The 24,182-nt window shown below is 45.6% G+C and overlaps 1 protein-coding gene across 1 annotated transcript in view; it reads left to right on the top strand.

The window, feature by feature from the left end:
- Positions 1-24,182, top strand: part of nfasca (neurofascin homolog (chicken) a) — a 283,390-nt gene that overhangs the window by 123,216 nt on the left and 135,992 nt on the right. Inside the window, exons 3-7 of the mRNA XM_059653208.1 lie at positions 4,833-5,000; positions 13,836-13,941; positions 16,932-17,128; positions 20,191-20,313; positions 23,646-23,816. Coding sequence (XP_059509191.1) covers positions 4,907-5,000; positions 13,836-13,941; positions 16,932-17,128; positions 20,191-20,313; positions 23,646-23,816 — 691 coding nt within the window. The 5' untranslated portion in view covers positions 4,833-4,906. The remainder of the gene's footprint in view (positions 1-4,832; positions 5,001-13,835; positions 13,942-16,931; positions 17,129-20,190; positions 20,314-23,645; positions 23,817-24,182) is intronic.

Genomic DNA, 24,182 nt, shown 5'->3' with positions numbered 1-24,182 from the left:
GGGCCTAGACCCGCTCTCTGATGAAGGGTCTAGGCCCGAAACGTCAGCTTTTGTGCTCCTGAGATGCTGCTGGGCCTGCTGTGTTCATCCAGCCTCACATTTTATTATCTTGGATTCTTCAGCATCTGCAGTTCCCATTATCACATCAAAGTTTACCAGTTGTTATTGCGGTTTTATTTTGTGTGTTTCAAATCCCCAGAATCTGCAGTCCTTTGTTTTATATGATTTAGTTGTTCTTGATATGTGTTTGGTCAGAATCGAGACCTGAACACAACCCACTAGTATCTCCTGATTTCTGACTGTGTCAGATGCAGATCGCAATGGGTTAATACAATGTGGAATTTTTTTCCTCCAGTTTATGAGGACGTGAATATTTAATTCTGGTGATTCTGGGTCACCCAAGCAGCTGGCTCAGCTTTACCCTACCCCAGCGACCACCCATGATGCCCTCATCCCCTCCCTACAACCATCCACAGAGGCTTCAGCCCCCAGCTGAAGCTGCTGTCACCAGACCAAACGTTCTTTTTTTTTCAGCTTGCGCCAATTTCTGCTGCATCAGGTCGCTTCCAATCATTTTATATTTTCAGGGCCATCGCATTTAGCACTGGGGTCTGTGTCGTGCATTCAATTCACACTGCAGTCTGTGGGATCTTCCTGTGCATGAGTTGTCTTATCACGTTACAAAACGGACTGCGCTGCAATGCTCTGCAAATAAGGGCAGTCTCTTTCCTGCTTTGGCTCAACGCCACACAATTCCACCAGAACTCTCACTGAGGCCCTCACCATGATGGATGGAAAGGGGTCTTTTTCTGTGCTGTAGACTCAGATTTCTTCATTGGTTTTACAGGATGTTGGTGAGGCCATTTTTGGAGTACTGTTTACAGTTCTGGTTGTCTTGTTATAGGAAGGATATTATTAAATTGGAAAGCGTCCAGAAGATTTACAAGGATGTTGCCAGGAAGGTCTGAGTTGCAAGAAGAGGCTGGATGGGCCGAGACTTTTCCCCTACAGCATAGGGGATTGAGTAAACGTTTATAGAATCATGACGGTCATAGATAAGGCGAATAGCAAAGTCAAGGTGTGGAAGATCAGGAATGAGAGGGCGTAATTTTAGGGTGAGAGGAGAAAGATTTAAAAGGGAACCGAGGGGTAACCTTTCCACACACAGGGTGGTTCGTGTGTGGCATGAACTGCCAGAGGAAGTGGTAGATGCAAGTACAGTTACAGCATTTAAAAGCCATTTGGACAGGTACATGAATAGAAAAGGTTTTGAGGCACGTTGGCCAAATGCAGGCAAGCGGGACACGTTCAATTTGGGAACCTTGGTTGTCATGGACAAGTTGGACCGAAAAGTCTATTTCTGTGCTGTGTGACTGGATCCACAATCCACAACTGGCTTGGAGCATCAGATTTAGGAGCAGGTGCTGAATGTTTGGCCCTTTGAATGTGCTGTACCATTCAATAACGTCTTGGCTGATCTGAATATGGTCTAATCTTCCACTTATTGTCTGGCTCCAAAGGCCTTGACTCAAAAGCTTCAGTCAATATGAACTTAACCGATGCTGTAGAAAGAGTAACATAGGTTGCTAAAGTGTCGTGCATAACCTCAGAGAATAACGAGTCAATCAACCTTTCCCATTCACGCTGACATTTGTACAATGCTCCAATCTCCTTCCTCAGTTACCTCTGTTGGCATAACCCACTTCCCCTCATCCTCATTCACTTACCTAGCCTCTTTTGAAATGTAGGACTTTCCAAAGTATTTTAGCACCAACAAAGTACTTTTAAAGTGTGATCACTGGTTAATATTGGAAATCCAATATGAATAGCGTGGGTGGTGAGGGAGATTACCTTGGTCTTAACTTGGAGAACGATGAATGTTGATAGGGACACTGGAGACGTTCAGATCTGGTTTCTGAAATAGTGCTTTCAGATCCATTAAACCTACTGGGGAGGGAGTTTGGAGCATTAAAGAACAGGAACAGTACTGCACAGGAACAGGTCCTTAGGTTCACCAAGGCTGTGCCAACACACGGTGCCTTTCTAAGCTAAAAACTTCTTGGCACTGTGTGGTTTATATCCCCCTAGTTGATGCTCATTCATGTATCTGACTCAGTGATTCTTAAATGTTGCTGTTGTACCCACTTCTACCACTTCCTCTGGCAGCATCTTCCAGGCACTTATCACCTTCATGTGAAAACCCTGCCTCTCACATCTCCTTTAATCTTATCCCTTTTACCTTAAACCTATGTCCCTTATGAATTGACATTTCTACCCAAGGAAAAAGACTGCATCTAGCCATTCTATGCATGCCTTCGTACTTGTGTAAACTTCTATCAGGGTTTCCCTGCAGCCTCCCACGTTGGAGTGAAAACAAAGCAAATTTTGTCCAAACTCTCTCCATAGCTAATACGCTCCAAAGTAGGCAACATCCTGGTAAACCGTTCCCGCACCCTGTCCAAAGCTTCCACATCCTCCTAGTCGTGTGGTGAATACAACTGTACACAATAATCCGAATATGATTTAACTAACATTCAAGATGTGGAGCTGAATGAACACAGCAGGCCAAGTAGCGTCAGAGGAGCAGGAAATCATTTCTGAAGAAGGGCCTAGGCCCGAAACATCAGCCTTCCTGCTCCTCTGATGCTGCTTGGCCTGCTGTGTTCATCCAGCTCTGCACCTGGTTATCTCAGATTCTCCAGCATCTGCAGTTCCTACTATCACTAACTAAATGCAGCTGCAACTGACTCGCCACTTTTTATGCTGTCTGCCCTGACCAATGAAGGCAAGTATACCATATCCCTTCTAGACCCTTTACCCTGCCGTGTTGTCATTTTCAGGGAACTGTGGACCTGTACACCCAATCCCTCTGTATATTAATGCTTCTGAGCGTTCTGCCATTTACTGTATACTTCTGCCCTGCATTAGACCTTCCAAAACCCACACCTCGCCTTTGTCCGGATTAAAGTCAATCTGCCAATTCTCCACCCAAGCCTCCAGCCTATCTATATCATGCTGTATCCTCTGGCAATCCTCCTCACTATCTGCAGCTTGCTCAATCTTCGTGTTGTACACAAACTTTCTGATATTTCCAACAAAAGATGACATCTCTGACAGTGCAGTATCTCATCAGAATCGTCATGTTCTAACTCCTTTGCCGGAGCTGGACTTGAATCAAGAACCATTCCAATTGTGCCATCATTGAACCACAGCTGGAGCTTAACGCTGAGAGCAATCGGCACAGACTTACTGCTAGCTGGGATATTATCAATGTTTATTAAAATCCAAGCCCTGATCTGTAAAGGGCTTGGAATGACTTTGAACAGCTGGGTCAATGAGGTGCTGACACCAGCCTTCCCCGAATGAGGCTAAAGCCCGCTTATCGTTCAAGTGTTGACCCTGAGGCAGCTGCCTGTCTCTTCCATCTGCCTGTCTTTTGTTGTCAGGGCGATGGGTCATGCTGTGCACTGAGCATGATGGAGGAAGGAAGGGGGAAATGAGCAAACAAAAGCTCAGGCTGCAACCCTTTCCAAAGAATAGGTCACAGGAGCCACAGGCCAAAGGTCAACCCATTCACAAAGTTAATGAACCACAGCACCTGGCTTGTGGCTTGGACCAGGGATTGACTCTTCACACGGAGGGATGCTGCAGGCAGCTTTAATCGCGAGCCTTGTCTAAAGAAGGTACAAATAAGTCAGGGGTAATTAAAGGTCATTTGGACTATTGATTGTTAGTCACACACACGATAGTGTTTGCATACAGCTGCTCTTTGAACTGCCTGAGTTTAATTTGATCTCTGCCAACCTGTCGTTTCTGCCAAAATGATGATCTGAAACGGAAAACAGAAATTGCTGGAGGAACTCAGCTGGTCTGACATCCTCTGTGGAAAGAAAAAGAGAGTTAATGGTTCGAGTTCAGTGACTCTCCCTCAGAAGACAAAGTGGCTCAGTGGTTAGCACTGCTGTCTCTCAGTGCTAGGGACCCGGGTTCAGTTCCACCCTTAGGTGGCTGTGGGGAGTTGGCACATTCTCCCCGTGTCTGTGTGGGTTTCCTGCGGGATCTCCGGTTTTGTCCCATAGTCCAAAGATGTGCAGGTTAGTTGGATTGGCCATGGGAAATGCAGGATCACTGGGATAGGGAAGGATGGGATGCTATTCAAAGGGTCTGTATGACTCGATAGGGCTGAATGATCTGCTTCCCACACTATTCTATACCTTCAGTTCTAAAGAACAGTCACTGGACTCAAAACGTTCATTCTTTTATTTTCTCTACAGATGCTGCCAGACCTGCTGAGTTACTCCAGCAATTTCTGCTTTTGTATAATTTCTTCTACTTTTACCAAACGAGACACCACGCCCCCCTTCCATTCCCCACATTACAAGCCTGATAATCCTCTGGGAATTCTCCAATCCTGGCCTCTTGCTAATCCAGCCCCAGCATGCCATTCAAGCCACCTGTTGGTCATCCTGTTCTCAATCACATAGCCTCTAACTCTAAAATTCCCTCCCTACATCTCCATCGCTCTCCCTCCTGTAACATTTTCCTGCTGTGTTCATCCAGCTCCACGCTTTATTATCTTGGATTCTCCAGCATCTGCAGTTCCCATTATCTCTTTGGCACAGAGCCTGTTTTCACCTGGCTGTGTTCCTGTATAAACCCTCCAGATGATTCGCGACATTTATTGGCCCAGTTATTCTTGCTGGACATGTGGGGTTGAGAGTTTGGGGGGAGCATCAGTCGGTCGTCAGTGCTGGTTCGAGGATTTCCACAGTGGGAGTAAATCACTTTGCGTTGTTTGATTTTACGTTCTTTGCCATTTTTTTTGCCAGCAGGTGAGACACAAAATACTCAGACCCTGGGAGCAGTTGGATTTGCTGTACACTTGTGGGACGTTTAACATCCCGAAATGTTGCTAAGGGACAGATTTCTCCTGAACACTGGCTTGGTGTTTATTGTGTCACTGTGCCACCTCGTTACATCCATTGAAGTCCCCCTAGATCGTAAGTACCACAAGACAGTGAGATAGTAAAATAGTAAGCGTGTCATTGCAGCAACCAATGTGATTACGCTGAGAGTTAGGTTGGAAAACTCCAAAGTTCATTTTTCCTCACTGACTCAGCTGCCTGTTTATATCAGTGTGTATTAATAAGCAAGGTAAATTAACAAGCTATTAATATTAATGTATAGTTTTTGTTAATAATCACTGTGTTAATTATCAGGGTGTGTTAACAAGCATTTTCTATTCATAAACACTAATTAGTGTGTGTCAATAAATGTGTGATATGCAGAGTTTATTAACAAGGGTAGAGCCTTAATAGACCATGTGTTAACAAACAAATTTTATTAACAAGCAGTGTAATTAATGTGAAAGGAATATTAATAAACTGTGTGTATTAATAAAGAATGTGTATTAATAGTCTGTGTGTGGTCATGGTCATAGCTTGTGTTACTAACCTATTTATTTCCTCACCTCTTATGCCCCTTCAATTTGCCAACAATGGGACTAAAGCAAACCTTCGGAGAGAGTGTAAGTTCTTACCATTTCTCATTATGTCTGAAACTCATAAGTGTCCTGTGGAGGGCACTTACTGTCCTTCCTTCAGCTGTGCAGAGAGAGAGAGGGTCATTGGGTTTGAGGCAGACAACACAGAAGCAGTGTTATTGAATCAAGCTCCAAAGCTTTGGAAATGCACAGGGCTAGGGAAAAGTCCCGGAGCCCGAAGCCAGGGCTACCCAGGTCCTGGGAAATCCTCTAAACATTCCTCGACCTTCAGAATTCCTTTGAACATGCCTGTCCTACCCTTCTACCTTCCCAACTCTTCCCCTTGCTCCTTACTGTAAAACTGAATTTGTAACTCCCTCCATTCTACTTTCTGTTTTCCCAGAAGCTTAAACATTGTATCACTGTCTTGAACTTCCATCCTTTTCCTTGAATGTAAAACCACAATTTGCTATTAAATCTATTGTCAAAAGGGGGATCAATTTATTGCCTGAGAGAGCATTAAGAATGTAGGGGTCTCCATGAAGCACACTGAGGTTCTTCTGAAAAGGACAGAAGACCAGTACATCAGAGAAAAAGGAACAGAAAGATATGCTCAATGGCACATATGAGAGAAAATAAACATGCTTGAGAGTTAAGTCCCTCAAACTTGCTGTGCCACTTAATAAGAGCCTGGCTCATCAGAGTAGATTGCAAGACCACTAGATATAGGAGCAGAATGAGGCCATTCAGCCTATTGAATTTGCTCTGCCTTTTGATTGTGGCTGATATGTTTCTCAACTCCATTCTCCTGCCTTCTCTTCATAACCCTTCATCCCCTTAACAATCAACCCTAACCCCAATCCATCAATTTCCGTCTTAAATACATTCAGTGACTTGGCGTCTGCAGCATTCTGCAGCAGTGAGTTCCAATAGATTAACCATCCTGTGGCTAAAGGAATTCCTTCTCATCTCAGTTCTAAACAATTGTTCCTTTACTCTGAGGCTGTGCTCTCAGGTCCTAGTCTCTCCTAATAGTGGAAACATCTTCTCCATGTCCGCTCTACCTAGGCCTCTCAGTATTCTGTAACTCTCAATCAAATATTCCCTCACACTTCTAAACTCCATCAACCTCAGCCGCTCCTCATGTCAAGTCTTTCACTCCCAGGATCACATCTTGTGAACCTCCTTGGGACCCCCTCCAATGCCAGCACATCATTCCTTCGATACGAGACTCAAAACTGCTCTCAATATTCCACATGCAGTCTGACCAGAGCATTGTTCGGCTTCAGCAGTACCTCTCTACTCTTATATTCTAGCCCTCATGAAGTGAATGCTAATGCCTCCCTAACAGCAAACTGAACCTGCATGTCAACCATACCAGAATCCTAAACCAGGACCGCAAGTCCATTTGTGCTTCAGATTTCCAAACCCTTTCCCCATTTAGGAAATAGTCTCGCCTGTTTTCTTCCTTCCAAAGTGCATAACCTCACACTCTCTCATATTGTATTCTATCTGCCACATCTTTATCCTCCCGCGGCATGACCAAGTCCTTCTGCAGCCTCCCCACTTCCTCAACGCTACCTGTCCCTCCACCTGTCTTTGCGTCATCTGCAGACTTAGCAACAATGATCTTAGCTCCTTCATCCAGATCATTAATGTACAATGTAATTAGTTGTGGTCCCAATACAGACCCTTGTGGAACTCCACTACTCACCAACTGCAGCCCTGAGAAACACCCCTTTACCCCTATTCTCTGCTTTCTGCCAGTCAGTCCAATCCTCTATCTTGCCCCTAAGACAACAGGCTCTTATCTTATTTCGCAGCCTCCTGTGTAGCACTTGGTCAAATGCTTTCTGAAAATCCAAATAGATCGTCACAATCACTGGCTCTCCTGTGTCTAACTTGCTCGTTACCTCCTCATAGAATTTTAACAGATTTGACAGGCATGACCTCCCCTTAACAAAGCCGTGCTGACCCAGCTATAGTTTACCATACACTTCCATGCATTCTGCGATCTTGTTCTTCATAATAAATTCTAAAATCTCACCAACTTACTGACCTATAGATTCCTGTCTTCTGCGTGCCATCCCTTTTAAAATATGGGTATTATTTTCCTTTCCTCTGGGACGTTCCTTGACTTCAGTGATTTCTGAAAGATCTCCACCAATGTCTATACAATCTCCTCAGGTATCTCCTTCAGAACTCTGGGGTGTTGTCCATCTGGTCTGGGTGTTTATCCACCCTCAGACCTTTCAGCTTTCATGGTATTCCTCCTTCATGATGGCCGTTACACTCACCTCTGCCCCTGACTATCTAGAAGTTGTGGTATGTTCTTGGAACATTCCACTGTGAAAACTGATGCAATGTACCTATTCAGTTCCTCTGCCGTTTCTTTGCTGCTCATTACTGCTTCACCAGCCTCGTTTTCTGGTGGTCCAATGGCCACTGTTTCCTCTCACTTGCTTTTTATATACATAAAAAAACTATTGCAATCTTCTTTTATCTCATCTCCTGCCTAAGACTCATTTTCCTTCATCCGTTCATGGACTGTGGCATGGCTGGCTGATCCAGCATTTATTACCTGTTCCTAGTTGCCCTTGAGAACGTGGGGGTGAGCTGCCTTCTTGGGTTGCAGCCCACCTGCTGTACGTAGAGCCACAATGCCACTGGGGAGAGAATTCCAGGATTTTGACCCAGTGTCCAATGAAGGGATGGTGATATATTTCCAAGTCAGGATGGTGAGTGGCTTGGCGGGGAATTTGCAGGAGGTGGTGTTCCCACGTATCTGCTGCCCCTGTCCTTCTAGATGGAAGTGGCTTCAGATTTGGATGGTGCTGCTGAAGGAGTCTTGGTGAACTGTTGCAATGCATCTTGTAGCTGTTCCTTCAATTCCCTTGTTGGTCTGGAATCTATTGATTTAATCCTTAAAAATGTTCAATGGCCCTGCCTCCGGCATGCTCTGGGAAGAGAATTCTACAGAGCAATAAAGTCCACAGTCTGTTGGGTAAATGTCAGCATAGAAGAAATGATCCACCTGGTCTGTTTCTGTAGGATGTATCCCCTGCCATTCTAATTTGGACAAAGCAAGTTCTGGTAGACTGTGTTGCTATACATTTATAAGGAAAAGAGACCGACTTGGCAGCTTTAACAATTCGACTAAATTCGACTGTATTTTTGTACTGTAAAACTTTATTCTTCCTTAACATGGGGTCCCAATGAACTGTCCAACTCTGATAAAAGATAAAGAAACATTAGAATTTAAATAGCTACTTAGCTATTTCAGGATGTCCCAAAGTGCTTCACTGATGATTAGAGGTGTAGGCACTGTAGTAACATAGCAAACACAGTGGCCAATTTAGTACATACTGCGATCTCACAAACACCAAATAGATAGTGATCAAGTAACAAGGCGTAGAGGTGGATGAACACAGCAGGCCAAGCAGCATCTGAGGAGCTGGAAGGCTGACGTTTCGGGCCTAGACCCTTCATCACCATCTCTGATGAAGGGTCTAGGCCCAAAACATCAGCTTTCCTGCTCCTAAGATGCTGCTCGGCCTGTTGTGTTCATCCAGCTCTATGACTTGCTATCTCAGATTCTCCAGCATCTGCAGTTCCTATTATCACCGATACATTGTTAACCTCACTGCGAAGCCTCTTCTAAGGATGCCTACCCTGAAGAAGTTACCCTCCTCCCTCCGGACCAACCTCAGGGGAACTCTCTCCCGCTGCAACTCTCTCCACTTCAGGTGAAGGGTCTAGGCCCGAAATGCCAGCTTTCCTGCTCCTAAGATGCTGCTTGGCCTGCTGTGTTCATCCAGCTCTACATCTTGTTATCTCGATTCCTCCTGCATCTGCCGTTCCTATTATCTCTGGTGATCAAGTAATCTGTTTTAGTGTTACCTAAACAATAAATATTGACCAAGAAAGCTGGGACAACTTCTTTCTTCTCTTTGGAAATAGTGGCCCTGAATTTTACATACCCACCCGAAAAGGCAGATAGGTCCTCAGTTTAACTTTTTACCCAAAAGCCAGCACTTCTGACAGTGCGGCATTCCCTCAGTACTGACCCTGCGACAGAGCAGCACTCCCTCAGCACTGACCCGCCAACAATGCGGCACACCCTCAGTACTGACCTCCGACAGTGCGCCGCTCCCCCAGTACTGACCCTCCGACAGTGCGGCACTCCCTCAGTACTGACCTCCAACAGTGCGGCGCTCCCTCAGTACTGACCCTCCGACAGTGCGGCACTCCTTCAGTACTGATCCTCCGACAGTGCAGCACTCCCTCAGTACTGACCCTCTGACAGTGCAGCACTCCCTCAGTACTGACCCTCCGACAGTGCGGCGCTCCTTCAGTACTGATCCTCCGACAGTGCAGCACTCCCTCAGCACTGACCCTCCAACAGTGCAGCACTCCCTCAGTACTGACCCTCTGACAGTGCAGCACTCCCTCAGTACTGACCCTCTGACAGTGCAGCCCTCCCTCAGCACTGACCCTCCGACAGTGCGGCACTTCCTCAGTACTGATCCTCCGACAGTGCGGCACTCCCTCAGTACTGACCCTCCGACAGTGCAGCACTTCCTCAGTACTGACCCACCGACAGTGCGGCACTTCCTCAGTACTGATCCTCCGACAGTGCGGCACTCCCTCAGCACTGACCCTCCAACAGTGCAGCACTTCCTCAGTACTGATCCTCCGACAGTGCGGCACTCCTTCAGTACTGACCGTCTGACAGTGCGTCGCTCCCCCAGCACTGACCCTCGGACAATGCGGCACTCCCTCAGTACTGACCCTCTGACAGTGCGGCACTCCCTCAGTACTGATCCTCTGACAGTGCAGCACTCCCTCAGTACTGACCGTCTGACAGTGCGGCACTCCCTCAGTACTGATCCTCTGACAGTGCAGCACTCCCTCAGTACTGACCCTCTGACAGTGCGGCACTCCCTCAGTACTGATCCTCTGACAGTGCGGCACTCCCTCAGTACTGACCCTCCGACAGTGCGGCACTCCCTCAGCACTGACCCTCCAACAGTGCAGCACTTCCTCAGTACTGAGCCTCCGACAGTGCAGCACTTCCTCAGTACTGAGCCTCCGACAGTGCAGCACTCCCTCAGTACTGACCCTCTGACAGTGCAGCACTCCCTCAGTACTGACCCTCTGACAGTGCAGCACTCCCCCAGTACTGACCCTCCGACAGTGCGGCGCTCCCTCAGTACTGATCCTCCGGCAGTGCGGCACTCCCTCAGCACTGACCCTCCAACAGTGCAGCACTCCCTCAGCACTGACCCTCCAACAGTGCAGCACTTCCTCAGTACTGAGCCTCCGACAGTGCAGCACTCCCTCAGTACTGACCCTCTGACAGTGCAGCACTCCCTCAGTACTGACCCTCTGACAGTGCAGCACTCCCCCAGTACTGACCCTCCGACAGTGCGGCGCTCCCTCAGTACTGATCCTCCGGCAGTGCGGCACTCCCTCAGCACTGACCCACCGACAGTGCAGCACTTCCTCAGTACTGACCCTCTGACAGTGCAGCACTCCCTCAGTACAGATCCTCTGACAGTGCAGCACTTCCTCAGTACTGACCCTCCGACAGTGCGGCACTTCCTCAGTACTGACCATCTGACAGTGCAGCGCTCCCTCAGTACTGCACCAAAGTCTAAACCTAGATTATCTGTTCATGCCTCTGGAGTGAGGTGTGTACCCACTGCCTTCTGGCTTCGAGGTCAGAGTCCTGCCAAATGCCCATGGCTGACACCATATTGAAGACCACAGTGTAGAGGCATGACAGTGTACTGACCTTTTGGCCCTGGAGTCAGCATCGTAGGACTCAGCGTCAGGTCACATTTGATGGAATGATATCTCCTCGAAACGTTTGTGTCCACAACCTGGACTGCCGTTTTTCTTTATCTTAGCTATTTCTGTGGAGTTGCGGTTTGTTGAAAGCTTGCTGCTGCATCAGTGCATCCTGAATTAATCTCGTTAAGATTGCTTTATTATCACAAATATAAAATTCAAGTGGCTGCTTATGGCATGAGACTGTAGCCAGGGGAGGCCCTGTAACTGTACTGTTATAGTTGGTCCTTGATCTCAGTGAGAGTTTAACTCCCACCTCATCCCGTGTTTAATCCGAACGAGGCTGTTTGGTCTCTCTTGTGTGCATTTTCATGTCTTCCATTAACTCCTGCCTGTCGAGCTGAGTGAGATCTTGTGAGGATTGGCTTCTGTCTACATTTGCTTCTAGGCATTGTCTATCACCTGGGTCCCCTTTCAATCTGCTGTTCCGTCCATCTGCTTGTTTACAGCTGAGTCTCATTCCCATGCACAGTGTTACTGGATTCATCTGTACACTGGTTAAACCTGGATCTCCTTTCTGTTCAGTTTGTCTCCTTGCTCTTAACTCAGAGTCCATGGTGTTATATGTGCATGGTCTGTGCGTCATATTTAATACAGCTCTTGATATCAAAAGCTGCTTCTAGATAAAGCCTCAGGATCTATGACTGCACTGCTACACACGCAGCGTCACAGTGTCTGGATACATTTCCCTTGGAGTGGATATTAGTTCCTGTTTTATTTCTATGTTGAACTAGGCGAAGGAAGTAGAGAAAGTTAATTTCTGTTTATCTCCTCACTCTCCCCTTTCTCTTATCTTTTCCCTTCCTGTTCTCTTGATACCATTCTAGTGGCCCCGGTCACCTTACCATTCCTGTGTGCATAGTTACCCATTAAGAAATTACTGAAGAAGCTCAGCAGTTTGGCTGCACCTGTGGAGGGAGATACAGTTAAAATTTCAACTCCTTACCTGAATAAAACTGTACACAGCACTCAAGATGTGGTTTCACCAAAGCACTGAGCAATTGCAGCAAGATATCCTTACTCAAGATCTCTTGCTGTGAAGGCCGACATATAATTTGCCTTCCTCACTGCCCGCTGCACCTGCATTGCCTACTTTCAGTGACTGGTGCAGAAGGGCACCTAATTCTTTTCTCCATTCCCAATCTTTTGCCATTCAGGTAATAATCTGCCTTCTGGTTTTGCTCCCAAAGTAGATTACCTCACATTTACCGTCATTCTACCTCTTCTGCAAGCATTTGGCCAATCACTAAACCTCTCCAATTCACACTGAAGCATGTCTGCATTGTCTTCACAGCTCACTCTCCCACCAAGCTTTGTGTTGCCTGCAGACTTGGAGATATTACATCTAGTTTTCTCATCTAAACCATGAACGTATATTTTGAATAGCTGGAGTCCAAGCTCTGATCCCTGCGCTAGCCCACCAGACACTGGCTGCCTCTTGGAAAAAGACTAATTTAATCCCTCTCTTTGTTTCCTGTTTGCCAATCAGTTCTCTATCCACAGACAAAAACAGAAGTTGCTGGAAAAGCTCAGCACATCTGGCAGTATCTGTGAAGAGAAAACTCAGAGTTAAATGGTTCAGGCCCAGCAGCCCTCAGAACTCTGTTCTCACAGATGCTGCCAGACCTGCTGAGCTTTTCCAGCAACTTTTGTTTTTGTTCCTGATTTACAGCATCCACAGTTCTTTCGGATTTAATTAAGTAGTTCTCTATCCATGTCAGCATTTTACTTCTGATACCATGTGCTTTAATTTTACATGCTAATCACTTCCCTAGAGCATTATTGAAAGCCTCTTGAAAGTCCAATTAAAACATGTCCATTGACCACCCTTTATCGACTCCACGAGTTATATAAAAGGAAATAGGGAGAAAGCAGGAAGAGTGGTTGAGTTGAAAGATTAGCAATGATCATACTGAATGGCAGAGTATGCTCAAAGAGCCGAATGGTTGACTGACACTCCTATTTTCTATGTTTCCATGAGTCCATGGGCTGAGAGGGTTTGGGAAAGTAGAGGCATTTATGAGGTAAAATGCTGTTAATTAACCATTGTTCATGAGGGTCCATAGACATCTTTCTCTGAGAAGGAGACAGACATGTAATTGAATAGCTTGGTGGGCACTTCTTAATATCAAATACAGGGCAAGACAAGGAGACAGTCCTCCTTGAAGTACGTGAACTGTACAGGATTGAACTCACACCATTAGTGCCATCGTGCACCGCATTCATTGTCTTCCACCCAACTAAACAAAGCAACTAGGTAACTTTTTTCAATTTTGTGAAGCAGGAGGAAATACAGATGAATTCCACAGCTTAACCTGAAGACAAAAAAAATGCTCAAGCTGGGCAGAGTGAGATGAGTCTTAATTTCCAACTTGGGTAGCAACTTGACAGAGCAACTTGGTGTTGAGGGAAGAGAGAGGAGGTTACACTGCTGTTCTGTCTGTAAGCACTGACATGTTGATCATTATCATTATTTCTTGTCTTTATTTGTTTCTTGCAGTGGCCCAGCCTCCAACCATCACCAAGCAGAGTCCAAAGGATTACATCGTAGATCCACGAGATAACGTTATTATTTACTGTGAAGGGAAGGGTAACCCAACTCCTGCGTATGTAATCCTTTCTTTACATTTACCATGAGGGGAATGCCATATCACCCTGGGATGAGGAGATGAAGGGGGTGGATGGAGGGGAATGGGGGCACAGAATTTGGGGACATGTCCTGTGTACTGCAATGAACACTGTCATCCACTGATGGCCACCTCTGAGCAATGTGGAATTAGCACTTCCTTTTTCTCTGATGAAGGGTCTAGGCTCGAAACGTCAGTTTTTGTGCTCCTAAGATGCTGCTTGGCCTGCTGTGTTCATCCAGCCCCACTGCTGACCTTTTGAACCTGCTACTGATCAGTGCCACTCCCCTTGTCTTTCGCTGTACACTGGAAAATTATTTCCTTTTCAAGTGCTCATCCAGTTCCTGTTTGTGTGTTGTTATATAATCCTCTTCCACCACCTTTTTAGGGTGTTAGTTCCAGATGGAAAATTCACTGCGCTAAAAAAAGCACCTCATTGCACCTTTCTCACTCATTTTCCACCTTAAATCTGAGTCCTTTAGTTACTGACCTTCCATAAGACCATCAGAAATAGGAAAAGGAGTAGGCCATTCACCCCCTAGAGCCTGCTCCACCATTCAATAAAAACGTAGCTGACCGACATTCCTCATGCCCACTTCCCTGCTTTTCCCTGTCACCCTTGATTCCCCGAATCATTGAGAATCTATCTTCCTCAGCCCTAAATGTACGCAAGGACTCTGCCCCAGAGTTCTCTGTGGCAAAGTGTTCGAAAGACTCTGAACTGTCTGAGAGAAGAAATACCTCCTCATCTCAGTCATAAAATGGTGCAACTTTATTCTGAGACTGTGCCCTGTGGTCCCAGACTCTCCCTGGAGGGGAAACACCCTGTCAGCATTTACCCCATAAAGCCCTTTAAGAATCCTGTACATTTCAATGAGATCACCTCTCATTCTTTTAAACTCCAGAGAGTAGAGTACCAGCTTCCATACCAAGAATCATCCAAGTGAACTTTCTCTGAACTCCTCCAATGAAATAATACCTTTTCTTAGGACTAAAACTGTGCACAGTGCTCTAGATGTAGTCTCACCAGCATCTTTTCAAGTTCCAATAAGTCTTTCCTACTCTGAAACTCTAACCCTCTTGAAATAAAGGCCAATATTCCAATTTCCTTCCTGATTGCCTTTTCATGCACAAATCCCCCCCCAAGTCCCTTTGCGTTGCAGCTTTCTGCAGGTTTTCTCCATCTAAATAAGGCTCTGTGATTTTTGTTCTCCCTTCCAAAATGAATAAATTTATATTCTACTTCATTTGCCAACTTCTTGCCCTGTTCCTTAACCTGTCAATATTCACTGTGACCTCCAGAACCTAAGAAAGAATGACTCAATGTGAAACATGAACTCTGTGATTCCTCTCCACAGATGCTGCCAGGCCTGCTGAGCTTTTCCAGAAATTTCTGGTTTTGTTTCTGATCTACAGCATCAGCAGTTGTTTCGGATCTCTCTGAAAACTGTTTGCATTCATAGAACATAGAACATAGAACAGTACAGCACAGAACAGGCCCTTCAGCCCACAATGTTGTGCCGACCATTGATCCTCATGTATGCACCCTCAAATTTCTGTGACCATATGCATGTCCAGCAGTGTCTTAAATGACCCCAATGACCTTGCTTCCACAACTGCTGCTGGCAACGCATTCCATGCTCTCACAACTCTCTGTGTGAAGAACCCGCCTCTGACATCCCCTCTATACTTTCCTCCAACCAGCTTAAAACTATAACCCCTCATGTTAGCCATTTCTGCCCTGGGAAATAGTCTCTGGCTATCAACTCTATCTATGCCTCTCATTATCTTGTATACCTCAATTAGGTCCCCTCTCCTCCTCCTTTTCTCCAATGAAAAGAGACCGAGCTCAGTCAACCTCTCTTCATAAGATAAGCCCTCCAGTCCAGGCAGCATCCTGGTAAACCTCCTCTGAACCGTCTCCAAAGCATCCACATCTTTCCTATAATAGGGTGACCAGAACTGGACGCAGTATTCCAAGTGCGGTCTAACCAAAGTTTTATAGAGCTGCAACAAGATCTCACGACTCTTAAACTCAATCCCCCTGTTAATGAAAGCCAAAACACCATATGCTTTCTTAACAACCCTGTCCACTTGGGTGGCCATTTTAAGGGATCTATGTATCTGCACACCAAGATCCCTCTGTTCCTCTGGCAACTTGCCTTTCCACCTATTTTTATGTCATCTGCAAATTTGGCTACAGTACAGTACACTACACTTCCTTCCTCCAAATCATTCCCATACATTTCGAATAGTTGCGGTCCCAGCGTGTCTTATGGTGCAGTGGGTAGCATCCCTACCTCTGGGCCAGGAGCTCCAGATTCAAGTCCTTACCAGAACCCCTTGTTCTGAGAAGCCGAGTTCACAATGCACTTTGTTAGGCTGACCCAGGAATCATCCCATGACCTCCCAGTTATTCCCCAGCTATTCCCCATTAAGAAATGAAGTGAGCCCAAAGACATGCTTAAAATAATTAACCCTCCAGCCAGCATCTCTCCAAACTGCTTGGCTACTCGGTTTTGTGCATGCTGATTGGAATTCTAATTCTGGAAGACACTGTCGCGCATGGATCTTTGGCGGTCCACACACTGGAAAATATACCAAAGGTCATCAGATTTAAATTGGGATGTGGAATTCAAAAGATAATGACTGATCTGCTTGTGTTTTGAATGGTAGAGCAGGCTTGAGGGTCCCTACGCCTGACGCTGTTTCATATCTCCATATGTGTGTTTGTAAAGGGCCCCCGGGGAAAGTTCATGTTTCTGCAGCCAGGCCTTCAGAAATGTATCAGCACCTGCATTCGGAGAAAGCTCCGTGTTTAGAGTAAGGCCCACAAGACCTAATCAGCCCAGGCAAATGGGATTAACACCTGCAAATTTCTCAAAAGGATGGGAAGTGTAATGTTTGTCCTGGATGACTTGGTTAAGACAGGTTAATGGTGCCCCAATTGGCTGACGATGTTTCTGCAGCTTCTCGTGGACTCGAAATGGAAAGTTTTTCAACGTCGCAAAAGATTCCAGAGTTTCGATGCGATCGCGGTCAGGGACCCTCACGATGGATTTTCGTTACAGTGGCCGCGCAGAGGACTATGAGGGGGAATACCAGTGCTCAGCCAGAAATGACTATGGAACCGCACTCTCCCACAAAATATTCCTTCGAGTCTCCAGTAAGATGAACCTGTTACAGTTTGAAATAGTGACTCTCTTTGGTACAGACTGTATTAGGATGGGAGAGAGATAATGGGAACTGCAGATGCTGGAGAATCCAAGATAACCAAGTGTGGGGCTGGATGAACACAGCAGGCCAAGCAGCATCTCAGGAGCACAAAAGCTGATGTTTCGGGCCTAGACCCTTCATCAAAGAAGGGTCTAAGCCCGAAACGTCCGCTTTTGTGCTCCTAAGATGCTGCTTGGCCTGCTGTGTTCATCCAGCTTCACACTTTATTATCTTGTATCAGGGTGGGACTTTTGTTTTGATGATGTTTCTGGATTGATAATCCAGAGAAGGTGAACTTCAATCTCACTTTGGATGTTTGACAATTTGAATTCAGTTTAGAAAAAGGAGCCAACAGCAGTAAGACTAAACGGGCAAGATCGCAGTGTCATTGTGAAGCTACCTGTCCAACAATCCAAAATCCCAGGTTTAATGTTATGGATAAGGGAGGGGCTCAAATTCCATCACAGGAACTGCTGGAATTTAAAAAGAAAATAATACATTTTGTGAATAAATCTGGAACTAAGAAGCTAGTCACAGTAAATGATGACCATTAAACTGTCATTTGTTATTGTAAATTTCCCCTGGCTCACCGTATGGAAAGAAATCTTCCATCCTTACCTGGTCTGACCTACGTTTGACTCCAGACGAACAGCAATGTGTTTGACTCTTGACTGCCCTCTGAAATGGGCTAGCAAGCCAATTAGTTTAAGGGCAATTAGGGTTGGGCAATAAATGATGAACTTTCCAGCGACTACCTGCATCCTGTGAATACACTTTTCATTAAAGAAATCTGGCAACTTTGCCCATTCGCATCCATATGGCACTCCACTCTCCGTCCAAATTGATCTCTGAATTGGCCTGTCAACACACTCCATTCTAGGAAACTAGCAGCAGATGTTGTCCTTGGCAATGGTGGCTTTTGCATGGGCTTGCATGATCAAATGATACCATGCTGTGTTGTCCACATTCTCTAAGTGAGACTTAATAACATTAAACTATATCAAGGATATGCTGTAAATGTTGCCCAATCCTTCATTGTCTCCCTGAACATGAAATCTTTCACCTTGCCAACACATCCCTGAACTCTCTGACCCTGCCTTGGCATAAGTCCTCTCGTCTGTCTTTTTCCTTAAGCTAACTGGGCCCTCTTGAATTAATTGTTCTTTTCTAACCATCCACAACTCCTCTGGAGTTCTCTCCTTAAATCTCTCCCACTTTCCCTGTTTCCACGAAATGTAAAGATCCACATCTTTATTTCAAAGGAATGTAGGTGAGTCATCGCTAGCACTATCCCAATATCCAGGTTAATACTTTTTGCTCAGTCGACCTCATTAAAACAGATGATCTGGCCATTTTCACACTGATATTTGTGGGAACTTGCTTTGCAGAAGTCAATTGCCACATTTCCTACAATATAACACTGACTATACTTTGGAAGTGTTACATCAGCTATAAAGCTCTTTAGGAATCCTGAGGCATGAATGACAGTCTGGGAAGGGAAGTTTTTTTTTAATCTCTTTTAAAGACCTTTCCAAGATCCACATCTGGTTCACTGGTTTGGCCAGGGGTTGTTCTGAGTTGCCGACTCAACAGAGAGAAAAGACAACGAGCCCTGAGTTTCCACAGAGGCTGGAAATCTGAAATGAGGAGGGAAAATGCAAGATTACATTTCCCTTGCTTTTTCAAATCTTTCCCAGTTCTGATACATTGGTCCGAAAGAAGAGATGTCATCTAACGCCCTTCACTTTGCTGGATTTTGTGGTGAGGAGCATTTAATCAGGCTGGGGGCGGTACCATAATGCAGTGCTTAGCACTGCTGCCTCAGAGCACCACCGACCTGGGCTTGATTCCAGCCTCGGGCGATCGTCTATGTGGAGTTTGCACATTCTCCCCATGTCGTGTGGGTTTCTGCCAGCTGCTTTGGTTTCTTCCCACTGTTCATAGGTGTGCAGGTTAGGCGGATTGGCCATGCAAAATGAGCCATGGTGTCCAGGGATGTGCAGGCTGGGTGGAGTAGCCATGGGAAATACAAGGTTGCAGGAATAGGGTGGGTCTGGGTGGAATGCTCTTCAGAGGGCTGAAACTCCTGCTTCCACACTTTAAGGGTGGTTAGTGGAGAGTTTGCCTCCACCAGGAGTAAATCATGAGCAGGAGACTCAGAGTGACAGCTTCCTGCTCTCATTGGCCCATTATCTGAAGTCCTTCATTTGGATTTCATGCCGTCGCTGCTGAAAGTTACGCAGCAGTTGGCCAGCGACCCGCCATGAGGGCAGCAGGACAGGCAGACATCCGTACCATGCCACGTGGGCTCCCTGTTGGATCACAGATGGGTATTCCACGTGTACGAAGGCATTCTGCGCTTGACCCGAGGAGTCTCGCTGGGAATCAAATGATTACCTTTGCGGTTGAATCCTCTCCAAATCCCTCATTGATCCAATGGCGTGGGAATCCAGTAACAATACTTGCCAGTGGGTGTACTGTGCAGTAAGGCCTTTGATTGGCCAGCAGCTCTCAGGGGGTCTGCTTCACACCCCTGCAGGTCCTTCGTCCTAGGAGAGACTCGGCACTGTCCAGTGTGTCCAATGACACATAACACAGTAAAATGTCCCTTAAAGAGGCAATGTGAGGCTCTAAAACTGGAGAACTGCATTGCCTCCGTGAATCCAGCCCATTGTTTTGATCCCCACGGATGCTGTCAGTCCTGCAGTATTTCCAGAATTTTGTGATTTATCTTTACTACCAATGCCCCTCCCTCCTGCCTCAGGTAGTGAATGTTCGTAAATGTTCCTGTTAACGGTGTTTCAACTTTATCTCCTTTTCCATTATGCTGCTTTCTCCCTTACTGCTGTCGTCCCCCACGATTGTCTCTCTGGAGATGTTTGATTCCGAGCAAACGGTTCGCAGTTTGTTTGTAGCCGCTGCTGTTTGTTCCTGGATGCATCTGAACTTGTTGTGATCCACTATCACTGACAGTCCCTCTCTCTGCCTCTCTGTGTTCTGCGTAACCTGTAGAAGCACCGCTGTGGCGTAAGGAGGTCTTGGACCCTTTCCAGGTTCAGGAAGGAGCATCGTTGATTCTTCCATGCCAGCCCCCTGCTGGACTTCCTCCTCCTGTCATCTTCTGGATGGACAGCAGTAAGTTTGGCCAAGTTTCTGCTTGAGGCTTTTAAATGCTGTAAATACTTAATTCCTTAGGATTAACGACATTGTGTATCCTCGTTACCACTTGTGGTGTTGACTTGTCACCAACTTCCAACTAGGTTGCTATATCTATCGTTTTTCTAATTTTTCTTGGAGAAATGTGAAGATGAATTTAGTTCTTCTATGTTTATTTGCAGAACTTTTAACATCTTCAAACTTGCAGTTGTTTCAGGAAATACTATGGTCTTTTCTGGAATCTTCTGCCTTCAATTTACTCTTTATGTGGAGTCAATCAGTTGACCCTTTAGCTCCACCCACAATTTTAAGTGATTGAGGACAATTACACAGTGCAATGAGTGGGGCCTCTTGTGGAACTGTGTAGTGTCCCTGCCTTTGAGCTAGGAGCCCTGAGTTCAAGTCCCGCCTGCTGTAGAGGTGTTTAATGATTTCTCTGAATGGATTAGTTAGAAAATGTCTCAAAAAGCACTGGCAGAAAAAGAGCAAAGGAATCTGAGCAGTTCGCCGGGGCTCAGCCAGCAGTTGGGGATGGTGGGAGAGGGTTGCAGGAGATGTTGAATCTTGCGGGACAGAAGGTGTCTTTGTAGAAGGAGGGCCAATGGTTTTAAGAAAATAAACAAGTGAAAGCAGGAGGGCTTTTGCGACACAATGGCGGTGTTCCTACCTCTGAACCAGGAGGCCTAGTTTCAAGTCCTACCTACTCCAGAGGTATGTCGGAACAGGTTGATTGAGAAACTATGTCGAACAGAAAGGTGCTATAACAATGCAGGTCTTTCCCCTTCCAATTCCATTTTGTTTGAACTCCCTCCCTCTTCCTCACTTTTGCGGGGTCTGCACTGCCCTTAATGGGATTTGTGTGTAACTTAATAAATTGAAAAACATAAGTGTTTTACTAGTTAATAAAGTGTGAAGCTGGATGAACACAGCAGGCCAAGCAGCATCTCAGGAGCACAAAAGCTGATGTTTCGGGCATGGACCCTTCATCAGAGAGGGGGATGGGGAGAGGGTTCTGGAATAAATAGGGAGAGAGGGGGAGGCAGACCGAAGGTAGTGGTGGGTAATAGATGAAAATAAAACCACAGGTGATTTGGTCATGGAGAAATAAAACATACGGAGTTGTGTGCAAGAGTACACCTGGATATGTAAAATAAAAGTTAATGAACAGGAGGGACTGTCTGGTGCAGAGCTAGTGTCCTTATCTCTGAGCCAGTAGGCCCAGCTTTAAATCCTCGCTGCTGCAGATGTGTGTAATAACATCTCTAAACAAGTTGTTTAGAAATATTGTAATCAATGAACAACAGGCCAACACAATCAATTGTAGATCAACTAACAATAAGACCATAAGACCATAACACATAGGAGTGGAAGTAAGGCCGTTCGGCCCATCGAGTCCACTCTGCCATTTAATCATGGTTGATGGGCATTTCAACTCCACTTCCCTGCATAAACATGAGCATCACATAGCCATTTGTTTAGTTCATTAGTTATCTTGTGTTTTCATGGCTTGGTATGTCAGACTACCTTTCTTCAGCTCTCTGCCTCCTTCCCGTTTCCTCTCTTGTCTCTTTAAGACAATATTCACATCCACAAGCATCCACTCCGTCCACCACCAACGCTCAGTAGCAGCAGTGTGTACTATCTACAAGATGCACTGCAGAAATTCACTGAAGATCTCAGAACAAACCCATGACCATTTCCACCTAGAAGGACAAGGACAGCAGATACATGGGCACACCACCTCCTTCAGGTTCCCCTCTGAGCCACTCACCACCCTGACTGGGAAATATATCACTGTTCCATCACTGTCACTGGGATTCCCTCCTTAAGGGCGTTATGGGTCTACCTACAACATATGGATTGCAGTGGTTCAAGAAGGCAGCTCACCACCACCTTCTCAAAGGGCAACTAGGGACGGCAATAAATGCTAGCCCAGCCAGCAATGCCCATGACCAACAAATTAATAAAACAAATTAGTCAAGTTGGTCTTCATCAATGATGTAAAAGATATTAATTGTCTATAATAAATGCTTGTGCAACACTATATTGAACCTACAGCACATTTAATATCAATGCAAAACATGCAGTTCACCATAATTGTGTTCAATGCTAGTGGCCAAGATTATTTCACTGGCTTCCTGTTGCTTTGACTGCCATTTCTGCTGTATAGTTTATATTTTTCAATCTCGAGGAGATACTCATTTCTAATTGCACAGCTGCTTATGTGCCATAAATCTCTGCACTCGCTAAATCTCTGTACTCATGTTAATGCCAGCTCTAACCTCTAGTAGCTTCTTCACTTGCTTCAGCTCCAAGTCTATACCCAGACTTAATCGTTCAAGTACGGTGAGTATAGATCAGCTATCAGACTTGCATAATCAAACACAGCTCAATTGAACACTGTGGCCTGGATTTTCACCTGGCCAGGATGGGGGAACTGATAACCTGCATCCATCCTTTGTCCAGTTAATGCCACCTCTTAAAAAAAGCATCTACAATCTCCAACGTCTGTGGTATTACGTCCATTTTAGAGAGGCATGAAAGTAGCCATGCATCACAAGGTGTGGAACTCTAGTGCGTGCACCAGAAGGAAGGAGCTGAGGTGAGGGACCTGTACTAACCTGCAATGGAAAATGCTGAACTGCAGGAGGGACATAGGTTGAACCTTTTAGCAAAGATCAGCAGCAGGAATATACAGTGAATAATGAGAAACATATCAAAAAATGTTACTTGTTTTAGTCACTCAGGCAACTCCATCCAACAGTATTGTGTGGGACTTGGAGTGGGCAGAAGAGAGTGGGGTCACACTGTACTCATGGAGTTCCTGGGGAGATAACTATATTGCAGAAATGAGGGGTATAGATAAGGTGAATAGCAGGTTTTCCCTGGGATGGGGGATTTCAAAATTAGGGACAATATTTTTATGGTGAGAGGTGAAAGATTTTTTTTTTAAAAATGAGGGACAATTTTTTTTTTACACAGAGAGTGCTCCGTGTGTAGAATGAACTTCCTGAGGAAGTGGTGGATGTGGGTACAATTACAACATGTAAAAAACATTTGGATAAGTACATGAACAGGAAAGGTTTGGAAGGATATGGGCCAAGCGCAGGCAGGTGGGACTAGTTTAGTTTGGGATTACGGTCAGCATGGACTGGTTGGGCCGAAGGGCCTGTTTCAGCACTATATGATTGTATGACTTTAATAATTATTTAGAAATGGCTAGGTGGCAAAAATAAAATTGTATTGGTATATAAAATGTGTGAGGACATGAAGTACCTTTCCTGAACTTAAGATCTCTTGTCTCTTTTTAGTGATGGATTCGATCCCTCAGAATAAACGTGTGTCTCAGGGCCTGAATGGAGACCTGTACTTCTCCAATGTGGTGCGTAGCGATGCTCGCTTTGATTACATCTGTAATGCCCGGTTCCTCTTCACACACACCATTCAACAGAAAAATCCCATCACCATCAAGGTGATGACCAGTAAGTATCAAGGGACCACCCTCTAACTCTTCCTCTAACAGCTTTCACTCACAATAATGTTCATTGGGCACCAAAAGGTAGGCAGTTGTAGATCAACGTTTAATGATGTAACTTTCTCACTTGCTGAGTATGAGTTGAACTTGAAGAATATGATGCCAAGGAATCCCTAGCCCAGCAGCTCAGTGTGACACTGGGCCACAGGGATTTCAGGCACAGTGAAGGGGTGTTTTCAGCAGCAAATTTGAACTGTTCTCTAGTTTCTCAACACTGAGCATACTGCTCACAATCACAGCCTAAACATTTCTGATAGAGATTGCAGATAAAGTTATTTTCAATGGTGCACAAATGTGCAGTTTCAGGGGGTTG

The sequence above is a fragment of the Stegostoma tigrinum genome, chromosome 21, assembly GCF_030684315.1.
Source record: "Stegostoma tigrinum isolate sSteTig4 chromosome 21, sSteTig4.hap1, whole genome shotgun sequence".
NCBI classification, from domain to species: domain Eukaryota; kingdom Metazoa; phylum Chordata; class Chondrichthyes; order Orectolobiformes; family Stegostomatidae; genus Stegostoma; species Stegostoma tigrinum.
The sequence above is the reverse complement of the archived record's forward strand: the minus strand, read 5'-3'. Positions and strand labels throughout refer to the sequence as shown.